This window comes from Budorcas taxicolor, chromosome 15 (assembly GCF_023091745.1).
Source record: "Budorcas taxicolor isolate Tak-1 chromosome 15, Takin1.1, whole genome shotgun sequence".
Taxonomy (NCBI): Eukaryota; Metazoa; Chordata; class Mammalia; order Artiodactyla; family Bovidae; genus Budorcas; species Budorcas taxicolor.
In genome coordinates this window covers 74,437,424-74,460,520 of record NC_068924.1, presented here as the reverse complement: position 1 = coordinate 74,460,520, position 23,097 = coordinate 74,437,424, and the positions used below count along the sequence as shown (strand labels likewise).

The following is a 23,097-nucleotide window of genomic DNA, read 5'->3' as shown; positions in this document are numbered from 1 at the left end:
CCAAAAAATCCTCATTTGAGAGAGAATTTAGAACATCAGAAGGCAGAAATCAAGGTCATTCAGATGTTGACTTTTTGGAGACTACGTGAAGAAAGAGATGGCTGACAAAGGGTAACTGAGTAGAATAAGCTGCATGTTAGTGAAGAGCTTGCCTTACACTAACTAGCAGACATTTGAAAAGACCTTGAAGAGATTAAAGAAAAAGTTCTCAGGAGTTTAAGGCCCACCTTTATACTGGTAACTCAGGAGCAAGGATGGGGTGTTGAGTTGATGTATAATATCTATTTATGGTGAGCAGCCCTTTGGGGATGTCACAGCTGGACCTAATAATTCTGTGAGTGATCCTAAAGGGGGATAACCTGCACATTCTTTAAGCAACTCCAGAACACACACTGTGAAGTTGTGCCAAAAGATGAGGGTAGTTTATAATGGTGGGGTTGAAGGTAACAGTGTGGGTCAGAAAAGGCTAAGTGAGCTTTGCTGTAGGTCAAGAATTTCAAGTCAAGATTGGAATCTTTAGACCAAGTCGATCTCAAGGATATTGAATGATCTCGTTGTTACCACAGTTACGTCATGATTCTGAGCACGCTTTCTAAGACACTAATGGAAAGATTCCCCATCATCCTATTACTTCCTTTTCCGTACCCCAGAAGTAGCCAATCCAAGGATCAGGGAGCCAGGGATTTATGACTTTAAGACGGGGGGCGGCGGGGGGGGGGGGGGGGACGACTCTGACGGGGACTGAGACCAGGAAGTCATTCTGCAGTCGCGTTTGAAAACAATGCGCCCTCGGTAAGAGAAGGGATTGTGCTGCATAAACCGGTTTCTTTGAGACACTGAGAGGACTTCTTGCCGTAAAGCAGTTGTTTTTTCTTTTTTTTTAAGGACAGTAGTGGGAATCTCAACCCCAGAATTTTTAACCTGACAAAGTTTAACAGTGATTCCTAAAGACCATTATTTGTCCTCCTTTCATGTAATAAACTTGTTTATTCCCACTCAGATCTTTATCACAGAAACACCAGGCTTTATGGTGTTTGTATTTTTACATTTTCCCTTTAAACATAAAGTAGATTTTTTATCGAGGGAGGTAGTATTCTTCCTTAAAGAAAACTTAAGTTATTTAAAATATTCACTTGGAACACTTTTAGAGTTTGATAATTATCAAGCTCTCAAGTAGAAGGATGATTGTTACCTCATTATTGGCTTTTTAATTTCTTTTTCCTCTTAGACTTCACCCTGCATAATATGTATAGATCAAAACCTTTATGAGACATCTCAGCATTCAGATCCTTAGCTTCCCTCAGATACATAAAAAGACAAGACTAGGATATACTTCTACTTAAGAGTTGTGCCAAGAATACATTTTTCTTTACCACTGATGGCATAGTTTTATAGCTTAGGGAATTCCTGTTCAATGGTGAAATTAAACAATTGAGGTTACCTAGTGCTGAGTTTTTACCCCTACATAAAAGGGCAGTCTTTATTTAATTATTGTTAGCATCAGCATTCAGAGAAGGTGATGGCACCCCACTCCAGTACTCTTGCCTGGAAAATCCCATGGACGGAGGAGCCTGGTAGGCTGCAATCCATGGGGTCTCGAAGAGTCGGACACGACTGAGCGACTTCACTTTCACTTTTCACTTTCATGCATTGGAGAAGGAAATGGCAACCCACTCCAGTGTTCTTGCCTGGAGAATCCTGGGGACGGGGGAGCCTGGTGGGCTGCCGTCTGTGGGGTCGAACAGAGTCGGACACGACTGAAGCGACACAGCAGCAGCAGCATTATATCTACGTCTCTCACCTTAATGTGAGTTTTCCATTAGGGTCGGCTGTCAGCTGAGGAACAAGTGTTTTTGTGGTCATTTATCAGTATCATTTCTAAAAAACGAATCTTCATTCTCCTCTTAAAACTTTATTTTTTCTTTAAACTTCAGTTTTTCATTCCTTTCTAGTCTGATTAACTTGAGAATTTAACCAGCAGCAGTTGATTTCTGCTGGCAGATTTCTGTGTATTTGGTAGAGACAGTATTGACTTCTGTCTGTTGACAATGTAGGGTTCTTGATTCATCCTCACCAAATGCATGGTACCAGGTGCCCAGCGAGACAACGAATGTCCCACAGGTTGAGACGTTAATTCGTACACTCTGATGATCTTGGCCAAGGCCTTTGTACCTTCCATGGCCACCTAGTATATAAAGATAATTTGGAATCAGAGGCACCAAAGGCAGCATATTGTTCTGTAACACAGCCTTCTCCGAAGACTGTGTCCTGGCCTCCTTGGAAAGGCTGTTGGATGGCTGGTCAGAAGGGTGCCACCTGGGATGTCAGTCATTTCTGAGGCAGCCTTATTTCATCTTAACTGCAGGATCTTCTTTGGTCTGAGTGAGTAGATTTACTGAGGATTTGCCCCGGGTCTTACTTTGTCCAGGAGTAATGAAAGATCAGGCAGCAAGATGTTTGTAAATACTTTTCCTACCATTTGGATACAAGTATTTCTTTTTCCATTCTCAATCAGTTTTTCCAGGGTTCCATTGTTTAAAAAAATGCTTTTTTTCCTTTTGTATTCAAACATTGTAGAAGTTAAGGTCCCTGGGAATCCTCATCAGGATTGCTGTGTTTTATTTTTTGTTCTAATTACAGAAATAGATATATTAATGTATATATATACACACACACACACACATACATCATACATACCATTCTTTAATTTTCCCCCACTTAAATTTTTATTTTAGAGGGCTCTTGTTGTGCGTATATAGGGATAACTTTTTCTTTTCAACTGTTTCATAGTGTCTTTTTGTATAGGTATAATTTATTTAATCTTTTGATGGACATTTGAGGTGTTTCTGGTTTTTCACTAGTGCCAACAGTTTATATATTTATCTTCAATATCCTTGTGTGTTTCTGTAGGGTAAAATCACTAATGGAATTGCTGAATGGAAGTGTATGTGCCTTGGGCAGGTTTTAAGTCTTGAAATTGCTTAGTACCACTTAATATATATATAAAGCATTTTTCTGTTATTGGTCTGCTCTCACTTTCTCAATTGACAGCCTCAAATTATATGTGTTGTGAAAGATGGAGGAAAAACTTGAGAAAGCAGGGACTATCCAAATTGTATAGGACATGGATGTTTTCATGGAGTATGAAGGTGCTGACCCATGGTCAGAATGCAGGTCTGTCTAGATTACTTGCTTATGAGAGCAGCCATCGTAAGGTGCTGACCCATGGTCAGAATGCAGGTCTGCATAGATTAGTTGCTTATGAGAGCAGCCACCGTAGGGAGAAGAGGGCTGTCTTCTGTGTTGCTCAGTGCCCATGTAGCCTCTGATGCTCTGTCTTAAGAAATAGACGAATCTTTCAGATTTTCTGTTTCTCCTGAGTATATGGTACTCTGTCTCTATCCTGAGTATCTTTTCTGTGTTAAAGTATCTGGATAATCTGTCAAGGAGAGATAAGAAATAAGAGATAATCCTAAGGAACTAGGACAGTTCTGGAACTATAGATGTTTGTTGGAGAAGAAAGGAGTCCTGGTGAAGGGGATGCCTGAAGATGCCTTCTTCAGCCGTCCTGGGTTCACCGTCTTCTCAGCCTATCCTTTCATCTGTAAAGTGAAAGAAGCTGCGGTCCCTTTCGTGTCTTACATTTTGAGTATGGACGATTAGGGGAAAGCTGCGAGTCTTTATAAAGGGCACCCTGAGAAGTTTAAAAGAGGTCCCTTGGGAAACTAAAAAAGAAAACTCCAGTGTTAAACTCGTGGGAGGGGGCAGCTGTTGATCAGATGATGGCTGATTAAACAGCCTCTTTAACCACCAGTATTTCTGTTCCAAGATAAGGCAGTCTGATAAGCACGTTGCGCAGTACAAACCTCCTGGTGAGTTAAATGCCCTTTATTTTTCCATGTCTCCGGAGTTCGCCTCAGCAGGGAGATGTGATGGGAGAGCTGGACTCACTGTCTTCCGCAGTGTTCCCCACATTAGTGCTAGTTTGGGTCTGTTCCTCTCTGTCTCTCTCAGGTTATCTCCTGCTGCATACTATGCCCAGAGGATGATCCAGTACCTGTCACGGAGAGACAGTATTCGCCAGCGCTCCATGCGCTACCAGCAGAACCGCCTCCGCTCCTCCACTTCCTCCTCTTCCTCAGACAACCAGGGTCCATCCGTGGAGGGAACCGACTTGGAGTTTGAGGACTTTGAGTAAGTAACTGTTCAGCTTGCTTTCTCCCCCCTCCTCCCAAGTCGTGAGTACTTCCAAGTTGGCCACTGTCCGAGCAATGGTGGTTGACATTCTGGCTTCACACCCTTAAGTTATTACTTATGAGCAGTAGCATGGGGTGAGGGCCAGAGGGTTAAAATGCCCAGGGCACTCCCCACCTCTGGCCAATGCACTGCTGATTGCCTGGCGCCTGGGGGAAGAGACAGCCCTCGGGGCCCAGGCCAGCCTGGGAGAAGATGGCCGCTACACTTTGGGTGACATTTTTACTTCCCTTTTGCATGAACAGTGACTATGGAAATGCTTCATGTGGACTGACTTCACACCATCCAGGAGGCAGGAGGGTTGGTGTTTTTTTCTCTTAAGAAAAAGTGGATATAGAGATTAAAAATAAGTCTTGAATTTCCCCCGGAGACAGAATTCTCTTACACCCTCTATCACACTGCTTCTCTGAGGTCCTGGTCCCTTGCCTCTCAGTGTCCTCAGTCTCCCTAAACCCCCAGCAAGGATCCTTTGGAGATGGCCTGTCAGACTAATATGGGGGTTGAGAGGTGTTTCCTCCATCTTCGAGCCTCTTTGAGTGGTCAGCTGGGTTACAGGGTTGAACTGAAGGAGCAGCATCAGCCCTGGGCTGTGGGGTCAAGCTCCGCAGTGTGGCTGCCGGGTTTTACAATCTCTCAGCTGCCACGCCTGACCTTTCTAGCCACCTCTTGTGTTTCTTTCTATCCTGAAACTGAGTTTTCCTGGCTCGTATCAAATTGGACATTTGGCTCTTGCTTTGATTCCTACATTTTGATTTTCTCAAAACATGCAAAATAAGAAAGCGAGAAGGATGGTTGAGCATCCCCGCCCCAACCCCCCGTCTCTTTTGCTGCCAGTACCAGAATAGGACAGCCTGTCAGTCATCTTCCTTTTTCTTCCCGTTAATCCTGACATGGCCTGGTCAAGTCTGGGATCTTAAGAGTCCTGCCTCCCTTCCGCCTTCTTTCGTGAGCTGAATGGATAGTTCCCCAGGAGCCATCTTGCAGTGGAGCTTTAAGGTGTTTGAGAAATATCTTTGCCTCCAAGGACCAAGAAGATGGGGACACCCATCGTACCAATTTGCCCTCGTGATTCAATCCTTAAACACGCAAGCAACTGTGTACTTATAGGCGGAAGGAACACTCAGTGGGAGTTCATTTGTCTGCAGAAGATGGAAATGTGAAGGAAATGCAAGGATGCTCTGAAACAGCTGTGCTGTGGCAAATGGAGGAGAGGCAGCGGGGCGAGAAGGGCCCAGCTACTCTGGGACTCTCGGCATGTGTCCTGGCTTAAGTCCCTGCTTTCGGGGAGGGGTGGGGGATGTGGGCCTGGCAGTGAAGGGACAGTCTCCAGTCCGCCTTTAGCCAGGCAGACACCTGTAGGGAGATCTGTTCCCTTGCCGAAATGAGTGTTTTTCCAGCCCCAGGGGCTATTCAGCGACGCAGTCTCGGTACAAGGCCAAGGCTGCCGGGACTCAGGGCTGCTGAGAAGTCTCGGAAAGCCCGTGGAGCCCTCTTTCTACGCGCGTGTGGAAGGCTGTTGTCTCTCTGCCGTGGTGAAACGCGGGGCTCGTGCCTTTGAGCTGTATCTTGCCTCGTGACTTGTCCTTCACAGTGGAGTTCTGGGTTAGTTTAAAACGTTCTGCTCCCACCTTGCCTTCTCTTCCTTCTGTTGCCGCCTCCTCCCTCTCCCCTTCCTCCCCCCTCTCCCCTTCCTCCCCCCATTTCCCTGTGTCAGACTGCCTCCTCTTTGTGTTCCCCACGGCCCACCTGTGCCCTCGCCGCCCCCTGGCTTCAGCACGGCCTGAATTTACGTCGCCTTCTTCACCTTTCATGCACTGACTTAGCCATTGTTTTTTCCCTTGGGGTCTCGCACGGCTCCCTGGTTAGTGACGGTGGACTGGTTTCTCTCCGGCCCCCCCAAAAGCCCCTCCCCTGGTGTTTGCCTTTCTTTGGGGGCTGGAGCAGACTGTAATCTTGTTTTTCAAGAGCAGCTGTGGGTCAGCCACCTCAGTGTTAGCTGTCCAGGCCTCGTGCAGGACACTGCTTGAGGCCCATTTACCATCTGCCCGTGCGTCCTCTCCTTCCCTGCCCTCCTCCCCTGCTGTAGGCTGAGGGCTACTTGTGCTTGCCCCTCTGTTAGTTTCCAGGGGCTCTGAGAGGGGACAGAGTGAGAAAGTTAGGGACTGTACCAGCTCCTTTTAATTTGTTTCCCCAATCCTTTTCCTCAACCAGAAGGGTAGTTACAGGCTGTACACTTGTAATTTATAGTTCTTTCAAGTACCGAGACGCAGGGAAGTTAGGTGTGGCCTGGGATCCTCCTAACACTTGGAATGCCGTTGAGAGGCACTGCCCTGCTGGGCTTCCTCGCCTTCCTAGCACAGTGCGTGCCTCCCTCGGCCCCTCCAGCATGACCTCTTCTCTCTCCTTCCATTTGTGGAGTCGGAGATCATTTTGCCTTTCTCCAGCATGTGCCATCCGGGTGTATAGTGGCCTCAGAAAACAGAGGGTGCCATTCCCCACATCCCTTCTGTTTTGGTTCTCTTTAATCTTCCATGGAATGAAAGGGATCAGCTACCATATTTTTCATGTACACTAATTAATAACAGACACAACATTGTATATTTAAAAATGTAGTTTACTCGTTATAATAATCCTCTGAGATAGTTGTTCCTTTCAGTGTGGTTTTTTTAAAGTAAGGATACTGAAGCTTGGCCAAAATCAGGCATATCTAAGATTAGAGATCAGGAGCAAACATATTCAGTGTCTGACTTTATTGTCCTGCAGGTGTAAAACCCTTTAAAAATGATGTACAACCACATTTGAGTCCTAGCTCTGTGAGCTTGGTGGGGGAACAAGACTGTCTAGATTTATTGCTCGTGGGGGATAGCTTTGAAGGTTGGTCAACATCAGGTTAAATTTTCCATTCTTTGTCATCTGGATTGATGACCATCTTCCCTGGCAGGCATCTTCTCCTACCATTTGTCTCTCTGTGGCAAGAATTGAGACTGCAGGGGCCCCGTGTTTGTCAAAATGCACGAACAGAACATCCAGAAACCTGCTGTCAGGAGGTCTGTCCTGAAGCCCTCAGCGTCTGTCTTTGCATAAAGATCCTCACAAGCAGGGGCAAGATGTGGCTGCCCCTGACCTTGCTGTCTGCCTGCTTCTGAGCTCAGACCACCCACTAGAATGTAGATGGCAAAGAAGCCGAAGGGAAACTCGCATTTTTATTTTCACCATCCCTTTGGAAAAAGACGGAGAGAGGCTTCTGTGAAGCCCAGGTTGAGTGCTGTGTTCCCGTAGTTCCTAAGTCCTGCAAGAGAGGTGGTGTCTGTGACTTGATGACTATAGTTTTAACTATCCTTACCCCCCTTCCTCATTTTATCTGTTATTCTAAACATAACTGCAATCCCAGAATCATCCCCCAATCATCTTCATGCCTCTTTTTGTAACTACTTTGCCTTCCAAGGCAAAGATACCTTGCACTAATGACAGTCAGAACTGGAGAAGCTTCAGATTAGATCAGTCACAAATATCTTCCAGCACTGGGAAATTATATTCAACTTCTTAAAAACTGCTGCCAGCACAGAGAGCAATAGTCCCTCATTCGCAGTTGTGACCCTGGGCTATACTTGGGGGAACATCTCAGTGACAGATCCTGGTCATTCAGCCTGAAGATGAAGCCTCTCTAAGTCTGTTGCGTGTATTTTATTAACTCTTCCAATATATCTGGTTGTGTTTGGCCTCCTTTTACCTAGAAGTCCATGCTGTGAGCAAATACGCCAGACCGTTGCCTTGTGAAATGATTGACAGTCGGTTCTGAGAGCTCAGGATGAGTGCCGGTTCCTCGGTTTGGCGTGATGTGTTTGTCGCCCTGCCACACCCATTCGTGCAGAGGAGCCTCAACCCGCGGGCTTCCGTGTTCCCCTTGCCAGACGCGGGGAAGTTCTAGCGAGGAAGTCATCGAAAGGTCGTCTTATATATAATATAGCTGAGGAGGGTTCTGAAGGCTGTCACTCAGCTCTGCCGTCTGACTGGGTGTGGCGTAGGAGAAGTTACTTGCCTTTATAAGTCTGGAATTCAGTTTTCTTCATCTGCCCTTTTGCCGTGACTAAAATTTAATTGTCACACCAGGAAAATATGTTCGACAACCAGCCGTGCTGCTCTCGCCCTGCGTCTGCAGGTGAAGTCCTGACAGCTCGGTGGGGCCCACGTGCTTGTGTCCAGTTTCAGGGCGAGGCGGTGCAGTTGAGTGAAGCCACACGGCCTCGGCAGCGGCTCCACCCCGTCCTCTCTTCTGTGTGCCAGTTTCCAGGACTCCCGTGGGAGTCGGTGACTGCTAATAACAAATGCGGTACTTGTAGCCAAGAAAGGAAAGGGTGAACCTTCAGCGGAAAAAGTTGTCTCCTCATTTTGGAACGAGGCTGCCTCTGTCTCTTTCTTTGACTTACAGACTGAAAACTCTTTGATATCAGAAGTGCAAGAGAAAGTGTGAGGGAAGGCGCTGTTAAGTGACTGTTCTCTTTACTGCCTGGAACCTGCCAAAGCAGTCGAGTCAGGCACCCTAGGACGCTTATCCAGTGGTGGTGTTACGTGGAAGTAGTCCTTAAACTGAGATGAGATAAGAAACTGTTCACTTCCTTTTTTTTTTTTTACCAAAGTGTTAAATAATCTCACATAATTGATTTTTGTGATGGTTGCTTGTTTTTACAGGGTGGGTTTATAAAAAAGACAGTATATGTCTTAAAATAGGACTTTTCCTCCAGATATACTTAAAAGAAAGGCAAATAAATGCATAGGCATAGAAACGTGAAACATTCTGGAGTCTGTCAGGGGTTCCCTTGTTGACAAGTATGGGCAGGTTGTCAAATCCAAGATACAGCAGGAGATGAGCCCGGGAGTTAGAGTGGCGCCAGATCTTGGGACGTCTCCTTGCAAAGGAGGTGACCTTTACCCTGTAGGTGAGAGGGAGTCACTGAAGAGTTTTAAGCCGTAGAATGACATGATCAGGTCTTTACATAGTGTCTTATAACAGACTGTAGTAAGGTGCCCCTGAAGTGCAGGACAGCATTGTGAGAAGAGGGCGAGTACTTGGGGAGGCAGCTGTGCTCAGCACGATACCGCCAACGCACATGGGAGGGGGCTGGGGAGAGGTGAGGAGGCTCCATGGGCTTCAGCTGGGTGTGAAGACGGCCAAGGACTCTGATGGATCGACGTGGAGGATGGGAGTAGGGAAGGAGAGTCTAGACAGAGGAGTAGCTCAAGCAAAAACCTAAACACAGAAGATTAGCAGGCTTTATTTGGAGACTCTGCAGAGATCCGTGGCTAGAGCAGTGGAAGCAATCGGTTGCTCCCTGATAACTCAGTTGGTAAAGAATCCACCTGCACTGCAGGAGACCCTAGTTCGATTCTTGGGTCGGGAAGATCCGGTGGAGAAGGGAAAGGCTACCCACTCCAGTATTCTGGCCTGGAGAATTCCGTGGACTGTACAGTCCACGGGGTCGAAAAGAATCAGACAGGACTGAGCGACTTTCACTTTTCAGAGCAGTGGAGAGTTTGAGTGAGAAGATCAGAAAGACCTGGGCTGTGGAGGGCCTGGAATGCCTGGCTGAGAAGTTTTGACCTCATTTTTATCCGAGGGCAGCCATTATTCAATATGTATTTTAGGCAGTGAATTCTGACAGCACTGGTTAGGCAAGTGGCAAGTATATGGATGCAGGAAAACCAGTTAGAAAGCAGTGGGCGAAATGCACACGAGAACATATGAGGACTGCATGTTAAGTATTGGGTGTGAGAGGCCTTGGTGTTTTCGAAGAGTGGGGCCTATTTGTGAATGTTCCTGGGGAGACGAGCCGCGTGAGTGCTGAGCTGTCTCACTTCCTACTTCTCCACACAGAATGTTGCCCAAGTCCTTTTTTACTCTCACTGGAACCAATTTTGAACTAAGTTTATAAAAGTAGCAAGTGACTCCCAGAGCAGCCGTGAGTGTAACCAGGATCTCTTGTGCGAGCCCGCTGGTCCCCAGAGCCTAACACCTATCGTGTAGGGACTCCTGGGATTTGTTATTTGATCTTTGGCAAGTCCCTCTCCTACCCCAGGCCTCAATGTCTGATCTTATAAAGTCAGATTAGATAATCTCTGAAGTTTATTTCAGCCCTAAAGCTCTTGGATCTTTGTTGGAGCTAACTAACTGTCTTAGAAGAATTTCCCTTGTACTCAGCAGACGTAGAATAATGAGAAGTCTCAGCAAAATGGGGAGACTTCCTCACTAAGGTGTTAGTCGCTCAGTTGTGTCTGACTCTTTGCGACCCCGTGGACTGTAACCCACCACGCTCCTCTGTCCATGGGATTCTCCAGGCAAGAATACTCGAGTGGGTAGCTATTCCCTTCTCCAGAGGATCTTCTTGACCCAGGGATTGAACCCAGGTCTCCTGCCTTTCAGGAAAGATTCTTTACCATCTGAACCACCAGGGTTCAGATTCCCCTCCTGAGGATTGCTGCTGCTGCTAAGTCGCTTCAGTCGTGTCCGACTCTGTGCGACCCCGTAGACGGCAGCCCACCAGGCTCCTCTGCCCCTGGGATTCTCCAGGCAAGAACACTGGAGTGGGTTGCCATGTCCCTCTCCAATGCATGAAAGTGAAGAGTGAAAGTCAAGTCGCTCAGTTGTGTCCAACTCTTAGCAACCCCATGGACTGCAGCCCACCAGGCTCCTCCACCCATGGGATTTTCCAGGCAGGAGTACCGGAGTGGGTCGCCATTGCCTTCTCCTCCTGAGGATTAGGAATAGGCTATCTGGTACCTATGGAGCCTCAGCATATTTATAAAATATATGCCTGCCCGAATTCCAGCCCTTTCCTGAGGATTCCAGCTCTTTCCTATTGCTTAGAAATACATAATATTGCTTGGCAGCTTGAGAATTAGTGTTCTTTCTGGGCAAGTATAATACATATGAATATTTATTATAAGGAATGCTAGGGGAAGAGAAAGAAAAATGAAATATGTCTGGGTTTAAAGAATTAAACAGCCACGAGGGAAGAGAGGGAAAGGAGGGTAACTATCACTTAGAGATATGTATTTATTTTTTAATATAAAATGCACAATAGGAATATGGATTTGCATAATGTATGCAGATGAAATTAAAGGTAGAATAAGAGAGGAGAAGAATTTGTAAGTGGTAATTATCTGTTATATTACTATTCCTTGGAGAAGAATTAAGGCTCTGCATTTCCAAGAGACCTCTGCTATTAGGTATCCCCTGTGAATAATCCCTGCTGGGCCTGTGCCTCCCTCCCAGAAATCTCTCCCTGGTACACATACGCAGCCCTTCAAAGCAGAGACTAGAGCTTCACTAACGGCACCCGAGTAAGGAAAGGACTTGGCCAAGATCTCTGTGCATCCAGGGGCAGGAATGATGGAGTACGCCTTCTATTGTCTGGAAATGGAGTAGAAACCGAAGAACACGGGAAAACAGATATATTTTTTTTAATAGTCTAATTTTCAGCAGAGTCAACTGTGTATTGTCAAGAAGACAATGGCCTTTTGAGCTCTGTGCTGCCAGAGCTGCCTTGACAAAGGCCCGAGTCAGAGCTGTTTGTCACGAGCGGTGGTGGCGGTGATGGCAGCCCGACTGTCTGGTCAGGACTCAGACGGCGGCCTGTAGGTGTGTTTTCCATTCCTTTAAATTACGGCCTCTCTCTGAGGCAATTAATCCCAGGCATTTAGCAAGGGTAGCTGCTGTGTTTCTCCCTTGTTCCAGAGGTTGCTTTTTCTTGTATTCGGCACTCGTCTTAGATGCTTAATTGTTTGAAGGGTGTTTTTTTCCTTATAAAATGTTTTATAAGAAAGTCTGATTTTTTTTTTCTCTCTCTCCTTCCCAAATACCCCTCTGAGAGTTAATCAGAGATGCACAGAGTTCAACAGCTGGGAAAGCCATTAATAACTCAGCCAGCTTCTGTCCCGCTGGCTTAAAGGCAGCTTCTGGCTGAGGAAATTGATGAGGATTTCTCAGGTGTTTCCCTGGAAAGGATTCTGGAGAGAGTCCTCCAGCGATAGAGGAGCAGTGCCAGCATGTTTGCACACTCGGGTCTTCACTGTTTTTGTGTTTTTAAGTCCCTCCCCACCCCGCTCCTTGAAAAGGGCATTGTCTATGTTACATTGTCCTTGTTCTTGTTTAGTTGCCAAGTCATGTCCAACTGTGTTGTGACCCCATAGTCTGTAGTCCATCCAGCAGGCTCCTCTGCCCATGGAATTTCTAGGTAAGAATACTGGAGTGGGTTGCCATTTCCTTCTCTAGGGCATCTTCCTGACCCAGGGACTGAAGCTGCATCTTCTGCACTGGCAGGCGGATTCTGAGCCCCCAGGGAATCCCTTGTGCTGGTGGTCTCCAGTAGTTAGCGCCCTCCATTATTCCTCCATGAACTGCCTCCTGGGTCTACCTTCTACCCACTGCTCCTCTGGCAGACATTTTCTAACCTTCAGTCTCCGCCTGAATCTGCCTCCTTCATCTTGTGGAGTCTTGCTCCATGTTGATCTTGTATCAGCACTGAAGTGAGTGGCAGAGTCTGTGTAGTTTTCTGAATTGAACATGTTAAGTATTTGGTTTTTTTATTTCTTTGTCCTTTCTTAATATTCTCACCACTCTTCCTTTCTCCCGTCACTTCTACCCACCCCCTCCTCCGAGCCTTTGCAGATATCCTTTGCATTGAAATATGTTCCCCCATCTCAGCTCCTTATTTTGAATTTTCTCTCCTTTCTGAACTGTGGAAGAACTAGCAGCTAGAGTCATTAGTTGCTCTTTTCACCTCTCGCTTATTGGAGCCATGCCTTTAGTCAGGGATTTTTGTGTGCCAGCAGGAAAACCTGGGTCTTTTGCCCTCTTCCTGCTTAACTTGTCCACTGGTTGGGCATTCTGGCCTTTGCCACCTTGCTCACTTATGTTTTCAAGTTTTTTCCAGTCAGGAAATGTTTGAGTTGTTACTGTTAAAGGCTATTTTCTCCCAGATGCCTTTGTGATTTTTTTTTTTATAGGCAGCGTTTCATTTCTGTGTTCACCACGGTCCACGTTTCCAATCAGTCTATATACAGTTCTGTCATTTCTGCTTCTTTGCTGGTGTGCCCAACGATATGAATTTGAAGTCTTCTCTACATTTTATTGAAATGCTGTTTAACTCCAACTTCCCTGTCATTAATCAAAATGTTAGACACATCTCCAATCACTTAGTATATTGCCTCTTTTGTGGTTCCTAATGTAACCGTCAGTCTGAGACTGCTTGTATCTGAGCCAGCTCATTTTCCTGTATATGCATCTTATTTCCCTCTCTCTCTCTCTCTATATATATAAATATAAAAGATTGTTATGATATGTTACTCAGAGATTACTGGAAGATATACCTATATATAGATACATTTGTATATATCTTCCAGTAATCTCTAAGTAACATAAAGCCATTATCTCTGACCATGTTTTGTCCTCCTTCCTCCCTTCTTTTTTTAAATGGAAGGAGAAATTGAATCAGAAGGAAGTTAATTGTTTTTAGGTTTCCGTAACAATGAAAAGAGCCATAGGAAATATGTCCCAGGAGCCCAGATTTTCTCCCAGCCACGGTGTTTGTCCATTTTCCTGCGTTACCTTCATGTGTCCGTTCACCCATGTCTGTGTCATGTGTGGGTTCTGGCGGTTTAGTTTAGTACTGTCTCCTATGGGCTTCCCTGGTGGCTCAATGGTGAGGAATTTGCCTGCCAATGCAGGAGATGCAGGTTCCACCTGTGGGTCAGGAAGTTCCCTTGGAGAAGGGAATGGCTACCCGCTCCAGTATTCTTGCCTGGGAAATCCCACGGACAGAGGAGCCTGGCAGGCTATGGTCTGTCAGGTCGCAAAAGAGTCAGACATGACTTAGTGACTCAACAACAGCTACTGTCTCCTGCACTGGCCCCCCCACCCCCCGCCTGCCTTTCCTGCCCCTCAAGTCTGCTTGTGCCAGATAGAGTGCTGTTTATTGTGCAGAGGCAGAGGGCTCTCTGGCCCTTGTTCAGAAGTAAATTGTCAGCTCCGCGTTGTGATTCTGGGAAGGCCAGCTCTCTCTCATAGCTGTAGAATAAAGTAATTGGATTTGTCCCATGATGCTTCTTTCTGTAACTTAATTTTCGACTGTTTTGAGGCTTAGGACTCTTTTTCCCCCCTTAGAACCCTTTTTAACTTCAAAATATTTTCTAACTCCTCTCATGATAATTAGTTGCACTTTTAATGCCCATTGATAAGTAAAATATGTGAAGAGCTGTCATGAATTCCCTTGTACTTTTAACTGAATTGGTACTTTGATCAGAACTTGAATCTACATATTGAAAAATGATAATATACTTAATTTGGGAGCTGCCTTTTTTGTTTGATAATCAGCTACTCCTTATAATAATTTGTGGGTTCCCCAGAGTTGCAGTCTACTGGTCAGGAACTTCTGATCTCGTTCTTTATAATCCCCTTTTCACTTTCCGTATGGTCGTATCTCTCGTTCCTTGCATCTCCCTTCATCTGTAGAGTTTCAAGTCAAAGAAATTTGGTATGTTAAAGAAAACAGCAATATGCTGTCTCTTCTGGGAAGATAAAAACCAAGTACTGACTTTTAATGGATCAGCTTCCACTATCCCTGATATTGATTTGTCTCTAAATGCTCAGGATCCAATTCTACCAAGATATAAAAATTTTCCTAGGCTTTCACTTCTGGTTTGTAAGGCTCTCAGTAGTGCCCTTGAAAGCCAAAGTGTTGTCTTAACTTTGATTCCAGGGCCAGTTTGAAGATTATCTCATTAAGTTGAAGATAATCCAAAGGAAGAATTCAGAAAATATCCCAAATCAAGCTCTCAAGAGGTTCATTTATTTTGTAGAGTTGATTGAGCAGTTAATTAACTACTCTGTCCAGCCAGTGCCCTTTGGCTTATTGTTCCTTTCATGCATTAGAAACTAAGCCACGTGAAAGTTCTGTCTTCTCTTCTCTTACAGGAAGCAGCGAAGTGTATTGAAAAGAGCCAGGGCTTTAGAGTCAGAGGGATCTTATCTCAACCACTTACTAGCTGTGTGACCTTGGGCATTTCCCTCTCTGGTCCTTAGTCCCTTATCTGTAGAACACATCTAATGGTACTTGATGGAAAACTCTAAGGATTAAATGAGATAACATATTAATTAAAAACTTTTGTATTAGGACTTAATAGCTATTTAATAATGGTGGTTATTACTGTTATTCTAACAGACAGTAAAGAAAACACTAAGCATTTTTCTTTTTGCTAAAATGGCCTATCTTAGGATTGCATTGTCTGATCATCTTCATCATTGTTAATTTTTCAGTCTCTAAAAGAAAGGACTGCCTAGTCTTTTTCTTATGATGTTTTTCTTTCCCATATCGATGATTTTTCCATACCAAGGACCTAAACAGGTGTATTTAAAGATAATCAGTTGTTGAATGAAGTTGATGGGAGAATTTTTCTTCCGTCAGGATCCTCTAAAGCCAAAGTTTCTCTCATCTTTCGATCGAGAAAACAAAAAGTTTATATACATCCATTCTAAATCCCTTTAGAAGATCTAAACTTGGTTTCAGTTTCAAATGCTGCAGAGTTCAGAGACCACATTAACTCAAGAAAAATCTTCCTTCTTACTGAACTGTTAGTAAATGCTGATAAATTTTTTAATCGAGGTTCTCCAGAAATGCAGTATATGAATGTGCCACTCAAGTTAGTAAGCAACCGGGATGACTGATTTCTGCGGGGCCTTCACCGAAGGGTAGGACTTTAGTTTGGGGCGTGTCTTGTCTTTGGGGCTGGTGTCTGATTCTGCTTTAGTGACTCTCTCACGTGTAGTCTTTTTCTTTTTCTCCAGGGACAGTGGTGACAGGTCCAGGCACCGAGCTCCTCGCAATGCCCGGATGTCTGCACCTTCGCTTGGACGCTTTGTCCCAAGGTAAGAACCGGGTAGTCACCTCTTAGAAGAGGCTTTTCTAAGGGAGCCTTTATGAGAGACTGGAATTTTTAAACCTACTTCCTGGTCTGGATTGTCCATATCTAGAATGATGTACTAGTGAGCCTACAGTCAAGCCCTGCCACCTAAAAACTTCCCAGGAGATGATTAACCACAATGAAAAGGCATAGAAAAGTGGCATTGGGAGCATCCTGTTCAAGAATAGGAGCCCCCCACCACCACGCCCCCCAAGAAAAGAAGCCCCAGGAAACCTTAGAAGCAGGATCAGGAGGAAGACAGACATGTGTGAAGGGATGTGTCCTAGAAATTTCACTCTGCTCTAGGTTTCTCTGGATTCCTAGGCTTAGTGGATCCCTTATCTTTGAGGTTTGGTAGATGGTGTATGTACTTTGTTTTAAGACAGTAGGCTTTTAACACATGATTCCTTCTTACAGGCGTTTCTTGCTGCCTGAGTACTTGCCTTATGCTGGGATTTTTCATGAACGTGGACAGCCTGGCTTGGCTACTCACTCTTCTGTTAATAGGGTCCTGGCAGGTAAGAAGGAGTTATTTCTTTGGATTTTGAAATTTTAAAGGAAGAGGGAGTCAAGGAGAGCTTTCCTTTCTTTCCCTGCGTTGTTACGATGGCATCTTGGCATCTGGCGGAAAGTCTCATATTCAGATGCCTTACTTCAGGGCAGGAAGCTACTGATTGAGGGAAGCTGCTGCTTTTTGTCCATCCCCTCTTCCTTCAGACTTTTTTTTTTAATTTGTTTAAACCATTTGTTTCTTAAGCCAGCAATAGACTTTTTTAAATGGAATGATAAAGGTGCCTTGTTCATGTTTTATTGGCAAGGAACTCATGAGCCAGATCCTATGATTTAATTAGGAGCTGAAGGCACACCTCTCCAACCCTTGTCTGCTCCCAGCACATGGAGTTCCCAGGCCCTGTAGAGTCTTCAGAGGAAGCAGAGAGACCCATGGAGGAGCCGGGTTAAAAATTTGCACAGAATAGAAAGTGGGCTGGACAAGCCGGCCGAGGCAGTTATATGGTGGTTGAGTAGCAGCGACCAGTGTTTGGGGCCTAGGATGTATGACATGACTGGGCTGAGACACGGGGTGTCCTGCTGCTTCTGGGCAGTCTCTGGAGAAGGAAACAAAGCAGATGCATTTTTTTTTTTCCGACAAAAGGTTTTTCTCTTTCCTCCCCTTCTCCGTCCCCCCCACCCCCACTTCCACTGCCAACTTGTAAATTTATGTATGTGAAGGCATTAAAAACTATAAAAATCAAGCCACATCTTGGTGTATCTTTAATAAGCATCCTTATTTAAAAAATTCAAATGACAATATGTTTTGGAAAATCTGGGCCATGTGGTGGTTCAAGGTAGAGAGGGATCTGTGTGAGGCAGTGGCGCCATCGAGCTGCAGGAAGGTGATTTCTGACCAAGCTGGGGCGACAGCTGGTGGGTGGGCCGTGGGACCTGGCGTCCTTTAAGTAGCAGTATTCTTGAGCCAGCGTCAAGACCTAGAAACCACCAGGAACCTCGGTGGTTTCTCCTGCTGGACGCCAGGGCTTCATAGGCCCAGGCTTGGGAGAGGAGCAGACTGCCCCATGGTGTCCTGACAGCCTCCACTCAGGAGGGTTATGGCCCTCACTGGTGAACAGATGCACGGCTCTGTGCCTCTCCTTACCGGGCACTGCTGTGTGGCCTGGCTAATGGCATGTGGAAGCTCCTCCCTAGCAGATAATCACTTGCTGCCAGATAATACTACAGAGCTCCCCTGCACCCTTCTCTGTTCGCGACATCTGCCTCCACCACCCCACACAGCAGCTCCTGCTCCTCTCCTGCTGGGAAGCCTCTGTGTCCTTGGCATTTCGGTTTTTGTTTTGTTTTGTTTTTTTTAACAGCTCTATGTTGTTTTTTGTCTCCTTTGATCTAATAGCTCTTTACCTCCATTTCTTCTTCCCTTCTTTATGTCCAGAGGTCTGACCCCAAATGGCTCACTTTCACTTATGGATAGTTTTGAATATAGGGTTATATGCCAGCAGGCAGTTGTTTACAAGTACGAAATCTACTGAGGAAACTTCTCTAACAGAAGCTGCAAAGTACCCTAAGGATAAGAAAATCTAGACTCTTGGAGATGTTCACTCTTGAGTTAGGTTAGTGGATGGTTTCCATTCACATTTAAGCTCATTTCTTTCATTTTCTCAAGATACTGGTTAGAAAGTGTCCATTGGTCTTTTTCATTTTCTTATAGTTGATTTTATAGTGTTGTGTTACTTTCTACAGTACAGCTGCGTGACTCGGTTATACACATACGTGTATAACCTATGTGTATTTTTCTTACGGTTTTTCCCAGGATATTGAATATGGTTCCCCGTTCTATAGAATAGGACCTTGTTGTTTATCCGTCCTGTGTGTAATAGTTTGCATCTATCCTACTTGTGTTTTTTTTTAAATTGGAAGATAATTGCTTTACAGTGTTGTATTGGTTTCTGCCACACATCAGCAGGCATCAGCCATAAGTATACATATGTCCCCTCCCCCTTGAACCTCCCTCCCACCTCCCACCACATCCTACCCCTCCCTCTACATTGTCACAAAAGGACTGGGTATGAGCTCTGTGGTCACTCAGCGAATCCCCACTGGCTGTCTAGCTCACGTCCGGGAATGTTTATGTTTGTGCTGGTCTCCCAGTGCGTCTCATCCCCTCCTCCCCTACTGTGTCCACAGGTCTGTTCACTGTCTGCATTCCCACTGCTTCCATGCATAGAGCTTCATCCATACCATCTTTCTAGATCCCGTGTATATATGTGTGTTAATACATATTTGTTTTTCTCTTTCCATTGGGCCTTTCTTAAACACCCTCATTATTTGTAGATATTTGGATGTCCCTCCAGATTCCATGATGGTTGTGTTTCTTTATTCCTTCTCTTGAGAAAATTCCAGTAGCAACAACAAAAGCTTAACATTCTTTGAGTATTTGCTGTATGCTGGAGAGTGTTTTACGTGCTCTTCCTTGTCTTACTTCATTTCTTTCTCACAGTAGTCCTATGAGATGGGTGCTGTTATCTAATTAACAGTGGTAGAAATTGAAGCCCAGAAGGCTAACTTGCCCAGAGTGATGGAGCTAGAAGTAAAGGAGCCAGAACTGAACCAGGCAGTGGGGCTTCAGTTTCCTAGTCTGCCTGGCTCCCCACAGCTATTTTTAAGTGCAAAGCATCAAAATAGCATTCTTCTTGTAGGTCCTTAATCTAGAAGAGGGAAAGAGGTCCCAGGGAACTTGGCTGATCTTCAGGGGATTTTCCTGTTTGTTTTAATGCCTCTATTTTAAGTGGATTCTAGACATAGCTTTTTAATGACCTGGTGCTGCTTGCTCAGGAAAATCTCATTATATAACAACCCTTTCCCTGAGCCTGCATGCCCTCCTGGACACAGATGCTTTGCTTTTTATTAAACTTACTTGTGATCATATAATAGAGCTGCTGTAATAATGGCTTTTGAAGTGAAGACAAATTAGCGTTTTAGCAGTAAGCACTCTTGAGTTTTCCTGGAAAGGCACTTTTCTCATATATGATTGGAATGAGGTTGTGATGGTCTCAGAACAGTTACATTCAGTAGAGGTTTGTTCTGTACCTGTGTGCCAGGCAGTGTTGTGGGCTACCAAAGTGAATAAGACAGACAAGATCCCTATGTTTCTGTAGCTCAGAGTCTATGTGGTTGGCCATACCTTAATCATGCTGTTTGGTTCTTAGCTCCAAACATAAGTCAAAACCCTTTGTATGGCAAGTGGCTGTTTGTAGGGGAGAAGCATGGAAATTAGCAGATCTGGAGGGACAAAGCATATCCACACACCTGCAGTTTTAGGAGACATGATCAGTGGCAAATGAGTTTTCAGTGGACCCTAGCCAAAACCATTCAGAATCATCAACAAAAATGGATTTGCAGAAAATTGAGATCCATTCTGCCCACTTCCTCCCACAAGAGCCTGAAAGCAGTAATATAAAACAGAAGCTGCTACAGAGAAGCGTTTTGCTAGTCTGTTAATCTTCATCTCTTCCGCCTTATCTTGTTGCCTTTCCCACAATTCTGTAGGTTCCCGGTGGCTGCCAGTCACCCATCAACCCACACCAAGCCCCTTCTTCAGCAACACAAATTCTAAACCTGTACTTAAAGAGATATAACTACCTTTAAAGCTACTGCAACTTGACGGGTATATTTTGGGGGAAACCTGCAAAAGTCTAGGGAACTCCCTCTGTTGACCTTTTAGCAGACAGCTCTAGCTCTGTGTAGTAACAGCAGTCCGTAACAGAGAAGGAAATGAAGTTAATGACTGCCTGTTATGGGCCAGGTACAGCCCAAAGTGGTTTCCCAAACATTGTCTCCTTAAGTGATTCTGACAACCCTCTGAAGTAGATGGTGTGTTTTCCATTCTGCAGGGGAGAAAGCTGAGGCTCAGAGAAGTAAATGTCGCTTGCCCAGGTCTGTCTGCTTTACTCATAATAACTCTGTCCTGTCTTCTATGCCATGTTTTGCCTGAGTTCAAGTAGGGAGTATCTGCCAAAAGGTTCTTCAGCCTGTAATATTTTTCTGCATGCTTGAGGCCTCATAAACAAGTGAGATGAGAAGCCCTGCATCTGACATCTTCCTGGTAATTACTGGAAGGAAAACTTCTGAGGGATGGGGACCTGGGTAATGCAGGGTATTAGTTATCTGTTCTGCCTAATCTTTTTGACTTTCATCCTAATGAGCATCTGCTCCCAACAGATGTCAGCCTGATGTATTTAATTTAGTATTTTGATTAAAATGAATGGGAAGTGTCAGGGATTTTTTTTTTTTTTTTTTGCTTCTGGCCACAGGTCACTGGGGCCTGGTTGAGTGTCATGGGCTAGAGATGGCCTTGTGCCCAGTCATCCTAATTTCTCTTAGGATTTCTCCTTTGAGCCATTAGTTTAGAAGTGTGTTCTCCAATTTTCACAAATTTCCTTTTGTTGTTGCTTTCTTATTTAATTTCACTGTGATCAAAGAACATGCTTTGTATGATTTCAGTTACTTTAAATTTGTTGAAATTTGTCTTATGGCTTAGCATATGGTCTATTCTGGAGAATGTTACCCGTGTGCATGGGAAGACTGTGTATTCTTTTCTCGCTGTGTGGAGGGTTCTATAGATGACAGGGAGGTCTGCTTGGTTGATAGTGTTCTTCACTTGCCGATCGCAAGTGATCGGCAAGTAGTCATCTTCTACACTTGCCGATTTTCTGTCAAGTTGTTCTACCCACCATTAAGAGTAGAATATTGAGATTTTTACTCATTATTCCTGGACTATATACTTCTCCCTTCAATTTTGTCTGTTGTTGCCTCAAATATTTTGGGACCTTGTTATTAGGTACAAATATGTTTGTAATTGTTTCGCCTTCCTGATGAAGCAGCTTTTTCGTTATAAAATGTCCCTCTGTTCATGTAATGATTGTCTTTTTTTTTTTTTTTCTGGTATAGATGAGTTTCAAGTAGACAAGATAGTGATTCACAGTTTTTAAAGGTTATATTCTCTGGTAATACTGTCTTTAGTCTAGTTTTCCTTGCGTCAGTATGGCTACTCCAGCTCTTTTATGGTTTGTTGATTGCGTAATGTATCTTTTCCCTTCCTTTTACTTGAAGGCTATTTATATCTTAGAATCTAAAGTAAGTCTCCTGTAAAAACCATGCAGCTGGATCTGATTTTTCATCTAGACTGACAGTCTCTGCCTTTTGATTAGATTGTTTAGTCCATTCGTATTTAATGTTATTGATGTTCGTATTTAATGTTATTGATGTAGTCAGATTTTTGCCTGCCATTTTGCTGCTTGTTTTCTGTCTTTCTAATGTCTTTTTTTTTTATTACTCTGTTTCTCCTTTACTGACTTCTTTTGTATTGAGTGGATAGCTTCTAATGTGCTATTTTAATTCCTTTCTTGATTTTAAACTATATCAGGATCTACTTCAGACTTACACAAACCTAATTCTGGTAAAATATAGAAACCTTGTTCCATTATAGCTACATTCTTATAGTCCTGCTTTGTGCTGTTATTGCCGTATATATTATGTCTATATAATAAACCCAATGGTACAGTGTTATAACTATTGCTATAGTTGTTATAACTATTGTTATTTTAACTATTATTGTATGTTATCCCATGTTCCAGGCATCTTTCTGTTGATTGTGTGCTGTGGGTACAACTGGGATTACATCTTTTTTAGAAAACACTAGTTTAAAAACACGGGTCCACATTCCTAGATATTTCCCACTTTCCGGGTATGTTAGGAAATTACTTTTAGGAGCCCTATCTAGTCTAGTTTGGCCAACTAAGTGGATATGTGGGTTGCTGGCCATGCCAACGTTTAAAAAATAGTTTAATTTCTCAACTTAATATCGCAGTTGCCTAATACAACAGCTTAATTACTGTATATCATATCTTCACTTGAATTGGGACATCTGGGAAAGATTAAAAATAGTGAATATAGTTGAAGGCTGTCGTGGTACACTTACATGAGTCTGAGCAGAAATGAAGGATAATTCTGATGTTAGACCTTTATCTCCTTGGCTGGTCCATTCTCCATGTTCTTGACCTCTCCAGTAGCCAGGCTGATAAAGTGAGTGGCACATTCCAGCTCAACATCAATTAAGATAGCTGTTTGTAAATCCCAGATAAATGGACAATTAGTGGTGGTGGTACTAGCTAGGACCGCTTTAATAATTAACCCAATTACCTTTCATTCTGCTCCAGTGATGAAAGGAAAGGCGATAAGGGGCTGGCTTGGTTGCCTGGGAAATGGAGAAATAAATGCAGCACTCCTCCCAGAGAACCCAGCTTTCACAGATGCCTTTCAGCACCAAGGGCCTTGTGCTTATTTGGCTTCCATCAGTCACTGAGCATCCGTGCTGTC

General features: G+C 44.3%; 1 protein-coding gene across 5 annotated transcripts in view; it reads left to right on the top strand.

Moving 5' to 3' along the window:
* Positions 1 to 23,097, top strand: part of AMBRA1 (autophagy and beclin 1 regulator 1) — a 163,831-nt gene that overhangs the window by 60,173 nt on the left and 80,561 nt on the right. For all 5 annotated transcript variants that reach the window (XM_052652402.1, XM_052652405.1, XM_052652403.1 and 2 more), the window contains 3 exons: positions 4,015 to 4,194; positions 16,094 to 16,174; positions 16,627 to 16,727. In XM_052652402.1, coding sequence (XP_052508362.1) covers positions 4,015 to 4,194; positions 16,094 to 16,174; positions 16,627 to 16,727 — 362 coding nt within the window. The remainder of the gene's footprint in view (positions 1 to 4,014; positions 4,195 to 16,093; positions 16,175 to 16,626; positions 16,728 to 23,097) is intronic.